The 19,901-nt window shown below is 50.0% G+C and overlaps 6 protein-coding genes across 6 annotated transcripts; 1 reads left to right on the top strand and 5 right to left on the bottom strand.

The window, feature by feature from the left end:
• Positions 1-372: 372 nt before the first annotated feature.
• On the bottom strand, positions 373-2,090 carry BGZ61DRAFT_461149 (sulfide,quinone oxidoreductase/flavo-binding protein). Its single transcript, XM_046247101.1, has one exon. It carries the CDS (start codon positions 1,927-1,929, stop codon positions 580-582), a length of 1,350 nt encoding a protein of 449 aa, XP_046098129.1. The 5' UTR covers positions 1,930-2,090; the 3' UTR covers positions 373-579.
• A 1,838-nt stretch (positions 2,091-3,928) lies between these two features.
• BGZ61DRAFT_483699 (uncharacterized protein) lies at positions 3,929-4,378 on the top strand (the record flags this gene model as incomplete). Its single annotated transcript, XM_046249518.1, has 1 exon — positions 3,929-4,378. One exon carries the CDS (start codon positions 3,929-3,931, stop codon positions 4,376-4,378), a length of 450 nt encoding a protein of 149 aa, XP_046098130.1.
• Positions 4,379-6,223: 1,845 nt separating this feature from the next.
• On the bottom strand, positions 6,224-9,188 carry BGZ61DRAFT_400217 (GMC oxidoreductase-domain-containing protein). The gene is made up of 13 exons (XM_046243028.1): positions 9,063-9,188; positions 8,861-8,945; positions 8,686-8,800; positions 8,576-8,628; positions 8,216-8,513; positions 7,876-8,160; positions 7,693-7,797; positions 7,436-7,641; positions 7,368-7,384; positions 7,075-7,291; positions 6,764-7,021; positions 6,560-6,711; positions 6,224-6,509 (listed from the first exon to the last, which is right to left on the bottom strand). Exons 1-13 carry the CDS (start codon positions 9,161-9,163, stop codon positions 6,371-6,373), a joined length of 2,031 nt encoding a protein of 676 aa, XP_046098131.1. The 5' UTR covers positions 9,164-9,188; the 3' UTR covers positions 6,224-6,370.
• A 6,122-nt stretch (positions 9,189-15,310) lies between these two features.
• BGZ61DRAFT_461153 (uncharacterized protein) lies at positions 15,311-16,404 on the bottom strand. Its single transcript, XM_046247102.1, has one exon. It carries the CDS (start codon positions 16,369-16,371, stop codon positions 15,319-15,321), a length of 1,053 nt encoding a protein of 350 aa, XP_046098132.1. The 5' UTR covers positions 16,372-16,404; the 3' UTR covers positions 15,311-15,318.
• A 364-nt stretch (positions 16,405-16,768) lies between these two features.
• Positions 16,769-17,508, bottom strand: BGZ61DRAFT_558222 (uncharacterized protein; the record flags this gene model as incomplete). The annotated part of the gene is made up of 1 exon (XM_046255712.1): positions 16,769-17,508. Exon 1 carries the CDS (start codon positions 17,279-17,281, stop codon positions 16,769-16,771), a length of 513 nt encoding a protein of 170 aa, XP_046098133.1. The 5' UTR covers positions 17,282-17,508.
• Positions 17,509-17,556: 48 nt separating this feature from the next.
• BGZ61DRAFT_461156 (uncharacterized protein) lies at positions 17,557-19,462 on the bottom strand. Its single transcript, XM_046247103.1, has 3 exons — positions 18,937-19,462; positions 18,791-18,892; positions 17,557-18,744 (listed from the first exon to the last, which is right to left on the bottom strand). Exons 1-3 carry the CDS (start codon positions 19,358-19,360, stop codon positions 18,005-18,007), a joined length of 1,266 nt encoding a protein of 421 aa, XP_046098134.1. The 5' UTR covers positions 19,361-19,462; the 3' UTR covers positions 17,557-18,004.
• Between the last annotated feature and the right edge of the window lie 439 nt (positions 19,463-19,901).

The following is a 19,901-nucleotide window of genomic DNA, read 5'->3' on the forward strand; positions in this document are numbered from 1 at the left end:
TGTATTCTATCGAGTTTTCAGTCAGCATTTGTTGATGCAGGTATTTCCTTCTCCGCCACTGACACTGGAAGCTCTTCTCCGCATATTCCCAGTATGTTGTGCCGAATAAGTCGTAAGATCCTTTTCTTTCCAAATCATCAACAAAAAGATACTATGGCACCCAAAAAAAGACATCCGTCCATGATGAAGCAGTTTGTAATCCTATATCGGCGTAGCAGGGAGTGATCCGATACGAAATCGCACAGCCGGGTGCTTCAAAAGACGATGATGGAAGTCGTGGCTTCGCAGCTAATATCCTTAACACAGTCAATGTTGTACGACAAAGCAATTGATGACAGCGCAAAGAAGGTACCAAGCATTATGCAAAAAGCAACAGCAATCCACTGAGGACGGACTGTAAACATGCAAAGAAGCTGGAGGCGGACGTGACTTTGAGGTCACACAGTCAGCCCACAAATTGTTGACAGGAAATACCACGATGCTTCGCAGCGTTAAATATAATGCAGGAGCGCTTCAGATGTAGATTATTCTGAAGAATCATTCTATCAATAACCGAGTATATTATACACATGTCCATTTTTACCTGATCCAGCCCTTAGGCCCAGCCCAAGTACCCTTAACCATGGCCTGGTAGTGCACCCAAGGGAAAAAGTCCTTCTTCAGGTGATAGAAGGCACGGCGAGGAACGCCTTGGTCGATGCCAACCTTGTTGAAAGTCTCCTTGACCACTCCGCCGTATGTGAACTCAGCCAGGAGGACCTTGCCGTACTCGGTCAGGAGGGGGCATGAGGCGTATCCGTCGTAGAGCGCCTCGGGCTCCTTGCCCTCCATAGCCCCCAACAGGTTGGCGACGAGGACTGGTGCCTCGGCCGTGATGGCTGCGGCCGTCTTGGAGGTGGGGAGGCTGGAAGCATCTCCAGCAGACCAGACGTTGGCGAACTTCTTGTGGCGGGTGGTGCCGTCGTGGACATCGACGTAGCCAGCCTCGTTGGCCAAGGCGCTGTTCTTGACAAACGCATGAGGTCCCATCTTGGGGACGACGTGCAGGAGGTCAAAGTTCTTGGTCACCTGCTCCTTGCCATCGGGAAGAGCAAAGGTGGCCTTGTTGCCGTCAATGGCGACAAGGTCGTGCTGGAACAGGCCCTCGACACCTCGCTCCTTTCGCAACTCCTCGAGCTTGGCGCCGTACTTGGCCACGGCGAACATGGAGGGAAGACCAGTGGCGAAGCTGATGTTGATGGGTGAGCTGGAAGGGTTGCTGGGGTTGTACAGACCAGCCTTCTTCCAGTAGTCGAGGGCGAGCCACATGATCTTCTGAGGGCCGCCAGCACACTTGATGACGCCGGCGGGCTGGGTGAAGATGGCAGATCCACTCTGGAGCTTCTTGATGGTGGGGAAGACCTTGTCACAAGTTTCGTAGCCGTAGATGGATGAGACGAGAGAGTCGGGGTTGGCAAGAGCCTCGGGCAAGCCCTTGACGCTGCCGTAGTTGATGGTGATGCCGGGAGCAACGACGAGCTGCTCGTAGGTGACCTTGTCGCCATTGCCGAGGGTGAGGAGGTTGTCCTCAGGGGTAAAGGCGCTGACGCTCTCGTTGTAGAACTTGAACTTGGGGTTGATCAAGCTCTTCATGGGCCTCTGCAGCTCCTGCTTGGTCTTGAGGCCACCGCCAACCAGAGTCCAGCCGGGCTGGTAGTGATGCCACTCGGCGGGATCGACCACGGCAATGTCGTCCTGGGCGAATTTTCCAGATCGGAGCAGTTGATGGCTGATGGCCAGACCCGCGGTACCGCCGCCAATAACGACGACCTTGTGGTTCCTGTCAACCGGCGTCACGGGCGACGCCGTAGCGAAGGTCCGAACAGCCCGGGCCACGATGGCCGACGGTCCGGCATTGCGGGCTACCAACGAGACGCGGCTGCGGAGCATGGTGGGCGTCAATTGAGAGGAGATGAGTAATGAAAAAGGTCTACGAAACAAAAGAGCGAAAAGACGTCATAAAGAGAGAGAAAAGACGTGCTTTCACTAAGTCGCTTTCGTCAGTATTCGCGCACTCTCAATAGATTGTGTCTCCCTCCCCGTGGGTCCGGTCCCGCTTCATTGGCCGCTTTCGTCACTAACATTTTTTTTTTCTTAGTGAAGTGGTACGACCTGAGCACGCCTTATGGCGGTGGGGAGCGGCAGAATGACCGAAATCGCGGACTATTTTTATTCCCGACTGTTGTGATTAGAAATGCAAGGTGAGACACACGTAAGATCAGACGGCTTGATAAGCGCGGTGGCATGGGAATGACAGACCAGGCAAGATTGTCATTGACTGGAAAGAATAGTTGACGGAAATGTGATTGGGTACACGCGTGGCCAAATGTCAATTGACGGGCAGAAAAATTGAGCGCTAAACTGTGACAGTAATCTCAAATCCAACGCCAAGTCATCAAGTCATGAGAAGAGCAAAAGTCAGCCAAGTTTGAAGTCAGTCAATTAAAACTCTAGGCTAAATAACTCGAGGCAATTGCGAACCTATGGATTTAAAGCCCTCATGAAACCAAACTGTTGGTAAATTGCGGGTTTCGAAAAAGTGCAACTCGAGCAATCGCTAAGGTACAGGGTAGCTGTGGGTGGCCTAAAGCCAACTTGAGAAGGTGTATTGCAGAACACATCGATTCTGTCAACGCCTCCTCCTGAGGGAATTGATTAGCTTGCTGTCAATTAAATTCAACATTTTACCATCCATCAGTAAAATAGCTCTTGTTAGAGTTATTATGTCTCCCAGCAACTAAAAAGATTTTTACCAAAAAAAAAAAAAAAAAAAAAACTTTAACTGCTATATTAAGTCTCTCACAATAGAATCTACTTCTTAAATTTATCGAAGATAACTTATTCGACCATATCCAACCCTGTCAACCCTGTCCAGGGGTGTCAGTTCAACACAAGGGGCCAAGGCGTATATCCTTGCGGTTGCGCGCGCTGCGACTAGGAACAGTGCCCTGATGAGGGCAAAGGCGACATGGTAGGTGCCCGAGATATTAAGCATCCGCTCTACAATTCTATTTGTAAGCGTCCGGATCCCGCGTCGCTCCGATGGGAGAAGCACAGTGAACTGGCGGTGACAGGCCAACTCAATCGGTTCAATGCTTTCTTTCCTCCATTCAGGCGACCATTCTTCCAACCTTCTAGCCGAGATTTTTTTTTCCCCGCGAGAAGTTTGTAACCCCCTCATTGATAGGGAAGCCAAAATCTTGGGGAACCATTACTAATCCAACTTCTATCTGCTCCCTCAAGGTGAGCAAGTTGCCGGCACAATGTCAAAAAAACACAGTTTTATCTACAATTCGAGCATTTGTTACCCAATGCTACCACAATGACCAAATATCAAGCCTTTTAACTTAAAAAAGTTAAAACCTGTATGAATATATAAGTAGTCGGCTCAAGAAGCTGAGCCCGGGGAACCATTACATGCAACACAATACTAAAATATATAGGACGCTCCCCTGCACGGCCTGCTTCTGGATGAATTGCACACTCTTAGCGAAGCAGGTGACATTCAAAAGCACAACATCGACCCGGACCTTTTGGTACGCACGCACGTCGAACACAGGATAACCCTGCAACGGGTAACTAGTGTCTGTGGCAGAAGTATCTAGTCCTACTTATGAATATGGGATTTATTACTCTCCAGAACTTCAAGGTCAATCCGACGACGGAAAACCGGAAAAATCATCAATAAGACGAGCTTGAAAACTTTAAATTTTACTAGGTGCGGAACCAATTTGATTCCGTAGTCTCCTCTAACAAATTTCAGAACTATATATACTAGACTCTTGTAGCCCCCTTCTCAGTGATAGAATCGGCCAAGCACCGGCAATATCACCACACAATCTTAGTCAAACAACGTATATCAGCCTCTTATTCATTTTTTTCCAGCACTATGAAGCTAGTTTACGCCGTTGCACCTCTAGCGGCCGCTGTCGTTGCCGCCGGCACCAAAGCGAACTGCCCTCCTCGTCCAGCCACCAGGGCTCAACAAAAAGCCGCATTCGAACAAGCAGTGCAAATCATGGTCGTCAACCGAGACTACCGCGTAGGCGCCAACAAGTTCTATAGCGAGGACTATATCAATCACGACCCGGATGTATTGTCCGGCCGCCAAAACTCCATCGACTTCTTGGAGTCGCTACCGCAAGGGATCAACATCACAATCTCCAGTAAGGCGATTGAAGGAGGTTATGCGTACGTCCTTCAAAAGATCGACATGCCCGGTAGCCCATCGCTGGCCTGGACAGATGTTTGGAGATTCGAAGGGACCTGCATCATTGAGCATTGGAGTATCCACATGCCCAAACCCGATGGCTCCCTTAATCCTCTGCCGCTAGTTTGAGAAGATACAACATTCGATCGATTAGGGGCGGTGTTATCTTAAGGCCGCTTTTTGATTCGCTACTCCGATCTCAGACCTACAAATCAGTCCAAGGCCATTGTTTCCTTCTCTGTACATAGCCCAATTCAATAAAATTTTAACGGTCCTGTTCAAGCACTTAAGATGTTCTTGAACTGGGCATTGCTTGCGAAACCTATAAATAATGGATCTAGTGTTTTAAAGATGTAGAATTTAAAGCTCCCAAATTGTTACCCATAGACAGCAAGGTTGTTGACTGCAGACAGCAGGGTTGAAGTCAGAATGGTCGAAATGAAGCTTGAAGGTAAAGACCAGCATACAGCAGCCTTATTGTTTTTGTACTGTTTCTTCTGGAGCTGGGTGTAGCACTCACTGTTTATCTCTGCTGTTTGAGAATACTGATGGCTTTAAACTATCCGATGAGATTGAGTAAAGCTTTTAAAAAAAAGAAGAAGAAAAAAAGCTTCCAAATTTGGTTTATAGAAGTAAACCGTTGCTAATATACGTTGGGTTGGATAAAAACCACGTATCTGAATTCCACCATATTCCCTTGACCGAAATATTTAAACAATTTGTCTGCTAACACCATGGCAATGGAGACTTCTTATCCTTCCCATTTTTACCCTTTCTCTGCAACTTTGAGCCATTTGATATGGTAGTTAATTCTGACCAAAATCACACAGTTGTTATTAACCGGGAGTTGTCAGGCTTCGTATTGCGCAAGTGGATCCGAACCAAGTTCGCGCACGAGTAAGGAACAGATTTTGTGTAGAAACATGTGGGTGGCAGCAACTTAGCCTTAATAGATTAGAGATGTAGATTTGAATGGAACCTCGTCAAAGAAAGTTTTCCTGGATTAACCAATTTATGGAAAGTTGTTTGAAGAGTGAGCTTTGCGTGGGGGCAAAAAGTCCCACCTCAGACTTCACATTCCTACCACTCAACTCTGCGGTCTGGATTCTGATGGTCATATGCCAATTTTTGAGTGAAAAATGGATTATTTTTTTTATTTTTTATTTTAATTTCAGCTTGCTTATGGCTGAAGGGTGGTGATTAATCTATTGGATAGACCTCTGTTGTGTCTTGCGTGTCAGCTTACACAATGCGCCCCATGGCATGATGACCTTGGCCATGTATCAGAATGCCCGGTTTTCAAGTCAAGACGCAGACGAAGCTGCAATCGTCCCCTATTTCCAAGACAGTCTCCTGGAGGAACTCGGGTCGTATTGCAATTGCTCTCCCCTGCATGGTCGGTCGCTGTGATCACTGCAGCATCCTACTCTACCTGCTAATGTAGATTGCAACTCTGTGCAAATACTGGAGCTTTTTCTAGAGCTCCCCTTCAACCTCGTTAGGAAAAAGATAGACTTCTCATTCAATTGCTTCTATTTCTCGTGTATTCTTCCTGTTTTGGCTTTTAATATTTCGTTATATCCTATCTACACCGAAACATCGACAGAAAATCACCAGTACTTGCAATCAGCGACTAAAAGAACTGGAGGTAAACATAGTTGCGCTTATCATCAAAACAGCCAAGTTCCACAGCGCAGATGGAGAAATATTTTAGCGTAGTCAACCCCCCAATTCTCAGCAAACTCACTCCACTCCCAGAACGCGGTATTGAGCGTCTTCAACAGTTGGACTGCTGTCTTTCAGCGCGCCCAAGGTTGCCCGATTTGCCGAGTGAGACATTTCAACTCGGCTGGAAGCGCTAAAAATAGCATGGCAGGGTTAGAAGCCTCGTTGTCAACTCCAAAACTCAACTCTAGAACTCAGCAACAGTTAAAAAAAAAAATGGTGACCCTCGGTAGATGATATACACAAGTAGTAAATTGATTTGAGGTCAGTGAGTCAATCTGGAATACAGTGCTTCGTACAAGTTGAAAACTCGGCTACAGTGTCAATCTCAATAGCCAACCCGTTGCTTAGCATCCCATTCTTCCTCATCTCCCATCATCTCCGTAAGGTGAGACCTTACAGGCGGAACGGAACCGTCAACTCTCCGGGAGCCATATAGGTGGGGACCTTCATCTCCAGGGCCTCGCCAGAGTATCCCAAGTCCTCGGCGACAAGCATAGCTGCCTTCTCACCGATCAGGAGAGCGGTGGAATAACTATTTTATCATTAGCGTTGTACTCAGGCCACCAAGGGCATTTCACTTACGTGTTGCATCCGACGTTGTCGGGGCAGATACTGAGATCGGCAACCTTGAGTCCCTTGACACCATGGACGTTCAGACGCTCGTCAAGAACGCCCTCCTTCACGATGCTGTTACCATCCCGAGGCGCCATGGAGCAAGTGCCCAAGCTGTGCCACTACACACAGAGTCAGTAGATGAAGACGTGAAATTAATGGTGTGGTTCTTACGGTGCTCTCGGTGTGTCGCTTGACCCACTCCTCGACGGCCTTGATGTCGCTCTCGCTGTACTTGAGCTCCCCGCGGCTATTGACCTTGTTGGAGTTGAGGATGTTGGTTCCACACTTGTTCTCGGCCTCTGGCAGCATCTTTGACCAGCTTCCATGGGTGATTCCGGCAGAAAGGTTGCCTGGAAGAGCATACGCCTTGGTGGTCTCAAGGTCCATGTCGTGGGCTCGAGCTGGCGAGTCGTAGTCGAAGAAGGGGTGCTGTTGATGAGTTAGTCTGATAAATATTTACCATGCTGAGATGAAAAAAATACCATGTTCTCGACTTCACCTGCATAGGCGTCCATCCTGCGGGCAGTCTCTCGGGCCTTGATGTAGCCCCAGACCATGGGGGCCATGTCTCGCTCATCGTTCATGAAGCCGGTGTCAAAGTCAGGGCTCTCATAGGGATCGGCGGATTTGATGTGAGTGAAACCTCGAGAGAAGGGATACTCCAGGAAGTTGAACATGGTAAAGAATTTACCAGCGGGCCTGCAAAGTTGTTAGTATCGAATCAACAAATGGACTTGATATCGCCAATTGTCAGTTAGATGTTGTCAACACTTACATCAGCATGTGGTCTCCCTATGTTTTGTCAGATTTGTTGCCAGTAGATATAGAATGGGTGAAACTCACATACCAGCCAGCGATGACACTATAATGCATCACTGGCTTGTCAGGCTTGTTCTCGAAATACGACTTCCATCCGTCCTTGAAATGCGGAGTTGGCCATGTCTCAAACTCCCTCAACTCCTCAGCAGTTGGGCGCACTTTGACGCCGGCCTCAATGCCGTTGGTTGCGAGAGGTCCGGTTCCCTTCTGGTGCCACTCGTCAAAGACCTCTGGAATCGTGTTAGTGGATACCGACGGAGAAACTTCCGGGTTTCACATACGCTTCTGGACAACAGGGTCTCCACGAACAAAGTCGTCGAAACTCTCGGTCTCTGGCTTGGCTCGATACACGGAGAAGTGAAGGTAGTGGTCCTGGAAGTTCTTGCCTAGTAGTTTGATTTGATGTCAGCCATGAGTTTCCAACTAGTAGTTGTTAATCGTCGGAGTCACGTGGGGGCACGTACCAACACCGGGCAAGTTGACCAGGCAGTTAACACCAGCAGCCTTGAGAGACTCAGGGTTACCGATACCAGATCGCTGGAGAATCAGGGGAGAGGAGAGAGTTCCTCCAGACACAACAATTTGCTTGCGAGCGCGGAATGTGCGCGTCTGGGGTGGACCTCCGCCGAGGGGCTTGGTTGGAACAACTTGAACTCCGACAGCCCGGCCATTCTCAAGAATGACCTTGTCGACCTTGGTGCTAGTGGCAAGGTACAAGTTGCTGTGCACTGCACGAGTAGAGTGGATATCTAGGAACAGTATGTTAGTGGTTTGAATCCTGATACCACAAAAATATTAACTTACAGGCGTGCGCGGAATCACTTCGACGGCCAGTGTCGCGGTTGATCCACTTCAGCCACTGCTCAGCGCCATGGGCAGTCTCAAGATCCTGAAGATCATCGACTCTAGGGATTCCCTGAGTCTCGGCTGCGCGGAGGAAGTCCTCCTTGATCGGGTACTGATAGTTGCCAAATGAAACCTTGATTGGACCCGAGTCTCCGTGAATGTCCTTGTTGTGGCCGGCTCGCTGATATGTCTCATGCTTTCGCATAAGAGGCAGGAGCTCTTTGGTAGTCCATCCCTTGGCTTGGAAATCATCGTACTAGTTTACTTGTTAGACCATTTCGAGTTTCCAGTTTCGTTTACTCGAATATGTCCACTTACGTCGGAGGCCGAGGCCCTAGTATACATCATGAAGTTGATAGATGATCCACCCCCTTTATTTGAAATTAGCATGGCTTCTTCATGAGCGGAATAGGCATCAGAAAACAAACCCAGGACGTGTGCTACTGGTACCACAGCTTTGCGGCCAGCGAGGTGTTTGGAAGGCCGAGATTCGTAGAACGTAGCCGTCTTTGAATCTAGCTTCATATTTCGTGCAAAGATGCCCTGACCACTGTAATTAGCATCTACTATCACTCGGGATTGAGTCTGGGGTGTTCTGCTTACGGGACGGAAGACCCAGGGGTTGTTGAGGTTGTTCTCGCCACCCTCAATCAACAGAACCTTCAGGTTATGGTCCAGGTTCGCGAGGCTGGTTTAGTTAGCTCTAGACTTCGTTTTCGTAATCTCCCTTTCTACTCGTGTTTCTTCTCATCTTTCTCCTTGTTTCTTGTTGGGGCGCTGGGGGCTTGGGCACTTGGGCACTTACCGTCCAGCCACGACACAACCACAACTCCCACCACCACAGACAATGATGTCAAACTCATCGGGAAGAGAGCTCTGGAATTTCGAATACTGCGGAGCAGCCATGTTTGCGATTGACACTTGATAATTTAAAGATGTTGAGTGTCTTGGTCTTGGGGTGGTGGGAAATCTGACTTGGAACCTCCCCCTTAAATACACATGGCGATCCCTTCATCCGCCTGTGCATCGCCATTCCGAGATCCCATATCCCGAGAAACGCCCGGAAATCCAAACTTGGACGACGCACCTAGCTCAACGAGGTATCATCAGCGCCCATCACCGCATACGACCCCCTCTTGGACGTTGCGGGCACCAATCGCGCCTGCATCCAAGCTTCAGCTTGAGTTTGGACGCAACGCTTGGTTCCATTCGTGCCGTGGGTGAGATTCAGGTTATGCTTTTGCCGGGAGGGTGTATGATGCAGGGTTTCCCTTGGCTCTTGGCGAGTCGTGATGGCCAAGCGATGCGGGGAAGCTGATAGCTTCGAGGTGATCAACGGGGAGCTCTGGCAGGGGAGCTGCTGGAGCTCTCGATCCAGCTAGGATCAGAGCTGAGTGATTTCCCAGCCGAGTCAGTGCCAACTGGTGGGAATTGCGGTGGCATGCTAGGTACGCGCTGGGCATATGCGCGCAAAACCAATTCAAGACATTGACTGAGCCAAGTCGTTTAACGATATCCGAGCCCAAGCCGCGAGAGATAGCTAGGACCAACACCAAACACGCCGTCACATGCACCAGGCCGGATAAATTAACTGGACGGCATCAATTCCACCAGCCAGGGAGTGCTGCTTCACTGATCGATCTTCCGGGTCATCCGTTGCGGGCACTTCTCAGCGTCTCGCCTCGCGGATTGGGCGCATCGTCGCCAAGCTGCAAACTACCGACGCAGCAGCCTGTCATCAGATTACGACCCCGTCAAAGCCAAGAACTTCTCCCTTTCCCCATTGCAACATGACCCCACAGACACGTTACGCTACCGGGCCAGTAGGAGGTGCCACCCCCACACCCATGCTAAGCGCCATGTACCCCAGACAGGCTCAAGATGCGGGGATGAAAAGGCGATCTATCGATGATTGCCAGTCGTTTTGGCCCTTTCAACCCCTCTCCGCTCTGACTAGTATTACGAGGAGATGACGAACCAGTGTGGCTGTACGGAGTCGTATTGCGGAATCCGTCAATTGAGCGGAGCCCTGTCGATGCCTGCACCTAGGAAATCAGCCCACAATCGACGAGTGAGAGAGGCTTGCTTCAGGTATTCGTAGGCAACCAGAATAGCAACGATCATCGGTCCGTCTTGTTACCGTAAGCCCCAAATCCAAGGTAGGTCTGGTGACGGATTGGCGGGTCCGTCTCACCTACGGATTCATCGGCAATCCATCCGACTGATCCGGACAGGCCTCCAAGATGCGTGTCCCAATTGGGAAACCCGATCATCATAATGAAGGATTTGACGTTGAAGGGACTCAATAAGGAGTCTCTGGAGTGGAGTGTGGGAATTGTTTAAATCAGTCTCCAAATGACATCTTAGCTATACAGTTGGCATTCCATCACAAACAGTGAGCGACTACAGGGTAGGTAAATATCTACACATTGAAGGTCGACCATTACGCGCAACTAGATATTACCAAGAACCCACTTCATCAAGCAAAGAACCCAATTCAATCGAGTCAAAGACACAAACGACGTCGGCTGGTTTAGTGGCGATTGCTAGTAGAGCCACGTGCGTCGAAAGACGCTATTCAAAGCCGAGACACACTAATGGAGACTAAACCGAGAATACGCGACGCCCGCAATAATAAGCGATGCGTAGTGCACCAATACCACGTGAGCCCCAAGTTCTTGGCCATGGGTTAGGGCCAACAGTGGCGTTGCTAGTGAGTGCACGGGTGTACGGAGAAGGAGGAGATGGAGAGGAAATAAAGAGGAAGTAAACAAGGCCAGTTTGACTGAGTCGAGACCATCACCACGCGGAACACTCGGGCATCATTCGAAGCTGACCGTCTTGGGGGCGCTGTATTTATACCTAATTCCTCCGTTTCCATTTCGTCACCTGACTACAGGAGAAATGGGTGTACGGTACATGTACGTGTATGAGGCATGACACTCGGCGTTATCCCACTGTAACCCCCACCCACTCTAGAATGTTCAACTGCTTCCACTCCAGAGTAGCGCAGAGATTTGTTCTTTACGGGCCGTCCTCGAGTCATGGAGTGTGGTGTCCTTCCGTAGCACTGCAACCGGGCCTTGGACGAACCGTGCAGTAACCCTGGACTAAATCACCAAGCTACTCGAGTAGTCCCCCTCAAAATCTCTGATTTACCCCAATCTTTCTCGGTCGGCGCCTCCACAGCGATGCCCGCTTCTCTCACCGTAAGTTTTATTAAGTTTACTCCTTGGCTCGGCTGGGTCGGCTTGACTAAAATCACACTGGCGTGGCGGTTGACGACTGAATATCGAGGCTATTAGCATTGAGATTGGCACAGTACGCGATGAGACTTGATGTGCACATTTCTGGCCAAACGATCCTACGTCGTACAATGCATCAGCGCCGGCGTTTTGGCCAATAATATTACTAGTCATGGCACGGTAGCCAGCCCCCTCACTCAAATCCTCCGCGGCTCGTTCACTTCTGCCGCGGGTGGAAAGCCAACTAAGTTTATCGGCAATTGCTGTAACAAACCCGAAGCATCCAAGGGGGCTAGTTTCATGTAACGATACAAGGCGGCCACTCAGGCTGAATATAGAAAATGATTTTGACATAGCCTCCCTGGTTGCAACTTGGAGTGTATGGCAATTATTTACCCTCGAAGTATATTCCAGCTACATAGAAAAGTCAATTAGTATTGACATCAGGCTGAGAAATAACCAGGGCATTCATGAATGCACCGAGGGGTTTGTATTCCCACTCTTCCCATGGAGTATCGCTGAATCACACACGATGTCCATGCACATGGAGAGATGCTTGAACAAATCGCATGATGGATTCGGCAGCCCTAGGAAAACAAACGACTCGTATGATAAATCGAGTTAAACGAAATGCATACTCGAGAAACTCCAGCCCTGTCGGTGTCAGACACCAAGACGACCCTGTGATTCTATTAAATTGCACTGAGCTTTCAAGTAGAATAATATTTCTAGGCATATCCCTGAAGGTAGTAATATAGCTACTATTGACGAATGCCGAGAATGGTGGGACTGCGGCAGTTTGCAGCACAACTGAGCTAACCACGGGTCACACACAAGCCGATGCGGCGATTTGGGCTTCGACCGTGACTGCGACTGCTAGCTGATGGTGGTTTGTTTATCATTGGCCGACTGACCGCTTTTTTCTTCGTCGATGGGTAGTATGGGTTACATGGTGGAAACTCCTGTCGTAGCGGAAGATCAGCTAGGTAGGTTACCATGTATTCAAGCTAGAAGTAATTTCAGCGATCATCCCCGCAAGTTGATGCCGCAGCTAGCAGCTAGAACGGTAGCGTTGAAAGACCAACGGCTTTAACTAGTGGCAAGCAGCTTTAACCCGTCTATGGTTACAGGCGTGTGTGGGATGGGAATAGCTGGTCTGGAGCTAAGCGAACATCGTGACTTGAGATCAGCCTCAGAATGCGGGGATGCGAGTGGGGATGGAATGTCGATCGACTTGCGCCCACTACGTGGATTAGGAGGAATAAAAAATATGCTCAACAGGAACGGGTTCCAAATATTCCGCTGTGTTCAGCATTGGCGTTGAGAACTTGCCGAGTCCGAAGAACGCGCCCACTCATAGTTAGCCAGGATCACCTTGATATTTCATGGCTACGATATCCCCGCCTTTGCTTGCCCCGCTTCTGTGCCCGGCATTGCCATGTTGTGGCGGAGCGACAGCGTAGGATTTCCGTAAATGCCCTGCGTCTTTTTGCCTTCATCGCCACACTGCTTTGCAGGATAGCCGGGGAACCTACTCCTCACCTGAATGAGAGTGTAGCAGCAAAATGACTTTTAGCTCCTGTCGACTCTTGGTCGTTGGTGTGAGTGTAGGTTCTCGGCACGATTAGGTTCCGGCTGCTTCGGAGTAGCTCCTCTGCGAGGAACGGGCGGTGGCCATCTAGGACTCTTGAGGCTAATGCATACTAAATGATGCAGAACAAGAGCGTAATCCGGGGTACAAGCAAGGTTCGATACACACCTGGCGCAGCGGCCGCGTGTGACCAGACATACATCCCGCGGGGGTTGGATGGAGGAAGCCAGACCCTTTTAGGGAGATTAAAATTACCCCCTACTCGTCCTTGGCTATTGGTGCCATGGAAAATACGGTGCAGTGGTCTGATGAATAGTTGATACACACAGCGCGTAGACTAGATCTCGATTGGGCGGGAGCTCGGGGTAGGCCAGGATGCCCACTTGCGAATAGGAGCAACTGAGCTAATCTAGGAATCGTGGCCTCAGGGTAGTTGAAGTGAGCTTGCTCTTGTAATTGATCCGGAATGCATATTTAATCGAACCAACGGCATCGCGGAGCATGCTGAAGGAACTATGACCGTTCGTGAGTGGCTGCATAATGAGACGAGCCGGGCTTCTTCCTGCGTTGTCGTGTATGATCGACAGACAAGTGCCACGCGAAAAGGGAGCATGAGCGGCCGAGATTCCCGCATTCAGCAGCACAGGAACCGATCATCATAGTTTCGTCCGAGAGGGATCCAGCTCAGAAAGGAATGTCTGAGGGTAGAGAATGGGGGGTAAAAGCTGATCGGGCCCCGGCCTTTGCGCAACGTTGGAGACTGAACGGAAGGCTCCCACTTTCATCCACGAACAAGCAAGGCCACAATCTTCGTCATCTAAGTCTAGGGGAGGCTGTGCACTATGACTGTGTACATTGTCAGCCGAATGAATTTGCTTGGCGTGGAAAATTCCTCAAGTCCGCTAGCTAGCCCAATGTTCTCAGATAAAATGACAAAGAAAAAGTGCAATGACCTTCCTCCGCTTCATTTCCTGTTCTCGATGTTCTGGCTAAGCCGCGGGATTACAGTTCTTGACCCTTCCAGTGATGGTGATACGCTCAAATTATACGACAAGGGCAAGGGATGTTTCCTCCACAGATTCCACATCCTCTAAACCCACCTTGTGGTCTTTAGTTCATGTTAAATCTTGCATGGAGAAGCAAGTTGGGGGGTAACGTCGCTGGTGAGCCTCCGACTAGGCGCTTCTGGTAACGAAACAATGAGAAAACGGTCGATTGAATGCAGAGGCGCCCAAGCTACGAGCACCGTTTTCCGCGTTAAACGGTGAGGAAACGGGATCGTCGAAATCCACCTGAGCAGACATGGAAATGCCAAGGTCATGTTGGATCTTGGGGGTGTGAGGGGAAGCGAGTTGGGCATCAATGCGTGTGCATCAAATCGGTGTGTATCAATACGTGTGCATGCCTCAGGCAAGAGAGTTGGAGACGGATGAGGATGATCGTGGGGGTCACGATGACTCCTCACTTATGCCTCCATCAAGTATGCCTCCCTCACGTATCCCTCCCTCACGTATGCGTGGCTCTCTTTAAGGTATCACGATGTCACCTCCACTGCATCTAGCTACTGTAAATACCCGCCCGCCACCAAAACGCTACTGTTTAGTTTGATTGACGGGCATTTAAATCGCTATGGATGTGCCAAGTGGCGAACGCCATGGCGCCTGTCATCGCACTCGGTGTGTCACTCTGACAAAATATCATGCTGGGTTGCATGAGAGTAAAGACGCCCAAGTGCCGCAAGAATATCTTTATAATGAGGCTGTGTCTTGGTATTTTCAGTAACGAAAAGTGCCTTGACTTGGCCTCTTGACCCCCAATCTTGACACCCCCAAGCTACCCCCCAAGTTGGCCACCCTCCAGGTTTCCCATTCTCCAGGGTAGGCACAACTGACAAGCTGATGGGTAATTCGGTACCCACAGTTAAAAACACGCCTGGAAATTATGCAGGGGGAGTACTTAGCTCTCCTGTGGGATCATGCTTCTTGTTCCACACGTGAATCTTGAAGGAAGCAGGTAAATTTTCTGGGCGTGGATTTCAAGAATTCCTATGTTCACAAAGGAGAACCAGGTCGTTTTGTACTCCCTGCGAAAAAGGGTCTCTGAAAGCCAAGGTCGGACCGAGTTCCAAAAGATTTGTCGTCATTCAAGTCATGTTCAAAATATATCGCGCGCTGTAACACTGTAGAAACAAAGAAGTAGCTGAGGCCTTCCACCATTCCCGCACATCACTCCAAAATAAAACACCCACCATTCTCCACTTCAACCGTCTTTGGCTTGGGTAAATCTTGCTCGCTCTGTTGGCTCGTCTTCTTCTCCTCATCAAGTGCCCATTCCATCGTCCGTGCTGTGTCAATAGTTCTCGAAAGCCGCATGAAAATGCCGCTATACACAAGAGCCGAGTGATGTGAGAGAAGCCAGTACTTGACACCTCCAAGTCTCCGATACAATGCAAGCCCGCCTTTGACTCCGAATGTCGTCTTCCATCCCGCCGTATGACTCTCTTTCAGCCCATGAAGCATGGCCAGTTTCACTGTTGGAGGCTCCGCATCCAGAAACGCTTGCAACGGTCCCTCGTCAAGGCGCGTGCCGTGTGGGGAATTGATTATGGCTTCGTGAACTTCCCTTCCATCGTCAGCAACGTGGGTCCACACCAAGGCAGTGCAAAAGTTGAGTTCTGAATGACCGGGTATACGGATAGGTGTGAACCACGACGGTACTGGGTCCCCAGGATGCAGGGCAGGGTCCCGCCAGGTCTTGGACGAAGCACTGAGGTCTTGAATCGTCGTAATAGTCTTGAAGTGATTCCAAGGCTTTACCACGTTAGTGGCCTCCGGGGTTGCGATGATGGGAATGTTCTCGTTGAATAGGCGGAGGGTTGCTTCATGGACGTGGTCAAGGAAGTGAAACTCCAAGAGAATCGCATCAATACCGCCACCGTAGTCTCCTTCTGGCCCCGCTGTTGTCAGCTTGCTGTCCGCGACGGGCCCAGCGGCAGCTTCTTCGATCTGACGAATAACAGCCTCAATAGCCTCTGGATCTGCTATCTTCGGCACCTCTGGTAAAGTAATACCGATGAACCAAGAAGCAATCTGGCTCGTTGGCCCAGCCAGCCACGGTTCAAACACAACATGGTAGTAAACCCGTCCCGCACCGTCAGCAGGCGGACGCGGGAGCGAGATCAGCCACGAGTTGTCCCCGTTTAGTGACGTCATGATAGGCCTCAAGGTGGCATTCGGCGAGGCAAAATATGCCTGAAGTGAGTCGCGGCGTGCCTCCATGGTGTTGCGCGTCGATGTCCGCGCAGTTTTGGGGGGCTGCGTAAGTTGCCGAGGAACGAAAAGAAAAGAGGAAAGAAAAGAAGAGATGAAAAATCACGAGCAAAGTAATAGCGCTTACTGCAGTGGCCAGTGATTGGCGATCTGCATTCTCGTGATCAGTGGTGCAACACTGTCAGACGCGATGGATCTTAGCGTCAAGTGTAACAACGTCATACGCTACATGCTGACACTCAATACTCCTCTGACAATACGCAACGAACCATGTCACGAGGGGGGAAATTATGTACATAATTAATCTCAGGATTCACTACAATCTAAGCTCTATCTAAGCTGGCAGCTGTCTTCGGGGAGCTCGGTCTCATCTCTAGCTATCAACAAGAATGCAATCTCAATCTGTCTACTCGCGTCCGCTCTCCTCAGCCACGATCTGCACTCCTCGGAAAGTCTCCGACTCTAACTTATAGATCTTGACCCAGCCCGCGCCCTCCGTTCCGCTGTGTCCTTCATCAGCATTGGACTCATCATCAGATGATGACTTGTCCCAGCTATCGTCGGAACTTTTTCCAGTGGACTTCGCCGCCGAGCCAGAAGGAGAAGCCTCTGCACTCGAGCCATCTTTTTCGTCTTCGCTGGTCGAGCGCTCGGCTTCGGCGATGGCAGAGTCCGTCATAAAGCTGGCTTCCATGTCAATGTCCTGGCCTGTGGCGCTCCATTCGGGTCGTGACTCCACGGCTTCAATCATGTGCATGAGCTGCTGTCTAGTGACATCTGGATGAAGCACAGGAGCGGGTCCTGTGATCGCGCTTCGGCCATCTGGCTTGTTATCCTGGGTCTTGTCGTTGATTTGGTTTGTCTTGGTGGGATTTCCCGAGTTTCCCGCGTCGGTGACTTCCTTCAAGGCTGAAGTCATTTTGCTTCTGGGTGGGCTTGTCGTTGGTAGGTCGAAGTGTGATAGAGAGGAAGTAAGTTCTTGTGAGTTGTCGAGACATTTTCGGCGTCCAAGTAGACCACAGGTTGTAGTGGGTGTTCAATGTTTGCTGAGAACTCGTGTTCAGCGCGTATTGTTCAGTGGAAGTTGCAAAGCTGATTCCTGATGAGCCCCTTTCGTTCAATCACTTGTGATCTGCGAACGAGGTACCAGTTCTTAGAAGCAAAGAAGCAAAAATTGTGAACCAGCGTCTCCTAAGGTGGATACCGCTCATCTGCCTGCTTGATATCGCCGGTTCTAATAGTGTCCTTCAGAACAATTAATACCAGTCGCTTTTGAACATGACAGAACCACGAGTTGTATTGATCTCCGAATTAAATCACTCAACTTTGTGAGCGCATGGTGGAACACCCACCATTGTCCTGGAACTTGGTCTACCAGCTTTGATATACCAAATGATCTAGAACACTCGGGTAGATCACGCGTTCTGTTTCTAACCAACACCACATACCCACAAGCCAGAACCAGATGTTGCTCACAATATACTCCCGGGAGAAAGCTCTTCCAACTCTCCACTTCGTCTCATCTAACCCAAAGCGTCGTTGATCTTTTCCACCACTGTTTCCTTATACCATAGAAAGACAGATCTTGAGCCAGCACTGAGATGTGCTGATTCTCAGAGTTCACAAGTCGAGGAATCCGTGCCTAGCGCTCGATACTGGGAGCGCACAGTCTATTTTTGAGTTCGAGTCCTTTCTGCGGCTCCACATAGGCGTACATAATAGCGGAAACATCTGGTTGACCGTCGATTTCCAAAGACACAGAGTCCGTAGTGTCCAGACGGTGCCGTGCATCATCCACATAGATGGGACTAGCACAGATGGCACTCGATATCTCGGGGCCAAATACCGCAGGGATCATGTCGCGCCAAGCCCCTTGGAGTGTCAATTTCGGAGTCGGTAGCATCTTTAGACCGTCACCGATGTATGCCTGCTGAAATCCATGCTTAGTCTTCAACCGAACCCTAAATAGTGCAAAGGCGTAGTGCGATATATTCTCAGGGGCTATTTCGAATGCCATCTGGCATGTATGCGGGAGGTTGTCAGTTGCCGGGAAGGACAACGAAATAGCAGCCAACAAGTTGTCTTCATTCTTCGGATCAGGTCTAGTCACAATCGATTCGACCAAGTCCGCAGGAAGAAGCCTTTTGGCGTCATCGATCGATATGTGGTGTATGGCGGTGTTCAGACTGATGGTATTGTCAACAGGGTTGGTGGTAGGGCCAATCATTCGTGTCACAGGAGTCGGGGCAGCGCTTTGGAGCTGGGTTGCGATATCCATGGGTATCGTCGTCGTGATCGGTTCGGGGGAGTTCACAACAGAAGCTGGCCGACATGAAGTCGGCGGAAAAGCAGTTGCAGGGCGCCCGTCATCTCCATCGGTGCCTAAGTTGCATTAGAGAAGCCATCAACAGCTTTGAGGAACGCTCACGGCGGCGTTTATTCTGGTGTTCCAAACATGCACCGTCTGTCGTCCTCTCGACGGGCGAATCAGAAGGGGCAGCCGTTTGGCCATCGGTGCCATTTGCCAAGCCTAAGTTATTTAGAAGCGGAAATGAGATTTGATGGAGAGCGTACCGCTTTCTGGCTGTTGCGATGGGGCAGATGGTATTGATGTAGGCCCGACGAGACTTCTGAACAGCTCAGTAGTTTTTGCCGCCAGGGATCTCCGATTGGCGACCGAAGACTTCTCAAAGTCATCTAAGAAGCGACTCATAACAAGCAAACGGCTATCATCAGGCTCCAAAATGAGACCCAGCTCCACGTCACGCTTGGCGTACAGATAGGCCAACCCCACCATATAGCCTCCTTCAGCAAGAAAGATTCTCACTGTAGAATCGGAATCCAATCTAAGGATATGTTTCCATTCGAATCCAATTCCATTTGATATTGGTCTGTATGATTTGGGACTGAACCTGTTCACCACGAATGCGGCCAGGTCGAACCTGATCTTGGTTGGCGGAGTGGCGCGAACCGCCTCGGTCTGCGAGTCTCCCTCCATGGCCGGACGAAATAGGGAGAAATGATTGTTTTCAAAAGAAGATCGGTTCTGTACGGATGCTCACGGATGTAAAGAGGCGGCGTACAATTTTAGAGAGTCGAGAAGAAAGAGGGGAAGAGCGTGATGATATTCGTCGCCTGATTGAATGAGCCGCGTTGACTGGCTCTGTAGCCGCCGAGGCTGGCGGCTGAGGACAGTGCGAGAGCCATTGATTATCACGTACACTGTGTATTACAGGATAGGCACTCCGGTTCGAGGCAGGTGGATTTCGTGAGAATTTTACGACAACAGATAGCGATGCCTGTCAATAAATGCCAAGTTCCTATTCATTCTCCTGCACTAAAGATTGTCGCGATGGTTTAAACCCATTATTCTAGCGAGGGTTGTGGCTGTGACTGTGGCTGTGGCAAAGATGGTTAGCGCCAGGCGTGGCTGGTGCGTTGTCGTTGGCTTGTCAACCGCCTCCCACAAGTCAACAATGGGTCACAATCGTCACCTCCAACTCGACGTCATCTTCACCATGCCGCTCGATTGAGATCAC

This window comes from Ilyonectria robusta, assembly GCF_021365365.1.
Source record: "Ilyonectria robusta strain PMI_751 chromosome Unknown BGZ61scaffold_26, whole genome shotgun sequence".
Taxonomy (NCBI): domain Eukaryota; kingdom Fungi; phylum Ascomycota; class Sordariomycetes; order Hypocreales; family Nectriaceae; genus Ilyonectria; species Ilyonectria robusta.

What these genes read in the sequence shown, in the direction of transcription:
- BGZ61DRAFT_461153 (XM_046247102.1), bottom strand. Translation starts at nt 16,371, where the DNA reads ATGGAGGCACGCCGCGACTCACTTCAGGCATATTTTGCCTCGCCGAAT.
- BGZ61DRAFT_461156 (XM_046247103.1), bottom strand. Translation starts at nt 19,360, where the DNA reads ATGGAGGGAGACTCGCAGACCGAGGCGGTTCGCGCCACTCCGCCAACC. An exon ending in ATCGCAACAGCCAGAAAGCG is followed by an intron (nt 18,893 to 18,936) that starts GTACGCTCTCCA and finishes TAAATAACTTAG; the next exon opens with GCTTGGCAAATGGCACCGAT. An exon ending in ACACCAGAATAAACGCCGCC is followed by an intron (nt 18,745 to 18,790) that starts GTGAGCGTTCCT and finishes AATGCAACTTAG; the next exon opens with GCACCGATGGAGATGACGGG.
- BGZ61DRAFT_461149 (XM_046247101.1), bottom strand. Translation starts at nt 1,929, where the DNA reads ATGCTCCGCAGCCGCGTCTCGTTGGTAGCCCGCAATGCCGGACCGTCG.
- BGZ61DRAFT_400217 (XM_046243028.1), bottom strand. Translation starts at nt 9,163, where the DNA reads ATGGCTGCTCCGCAGTATTCGAAATTCCAGAGCTCTCTTCCCGATGAG. An exon ending in GGTTGTGTCGTGGCTGGACG is followed by an intron (nt 8,946 to 9,062) that starts GTAAGTGCCCAA and finishes TAACTAAACCAG; the next exon opens with CCTCGCGAACCTGGACCATA. An exon ending in CTAGGGCCTCGGCCTCCGAC is followed by an intron (nt 8,514 to 8,575) that starts GTAAGTGGACAT and finishes CAAGTAAACTAG; the next exon opens with TACGATGATTTCCAAGCCAA.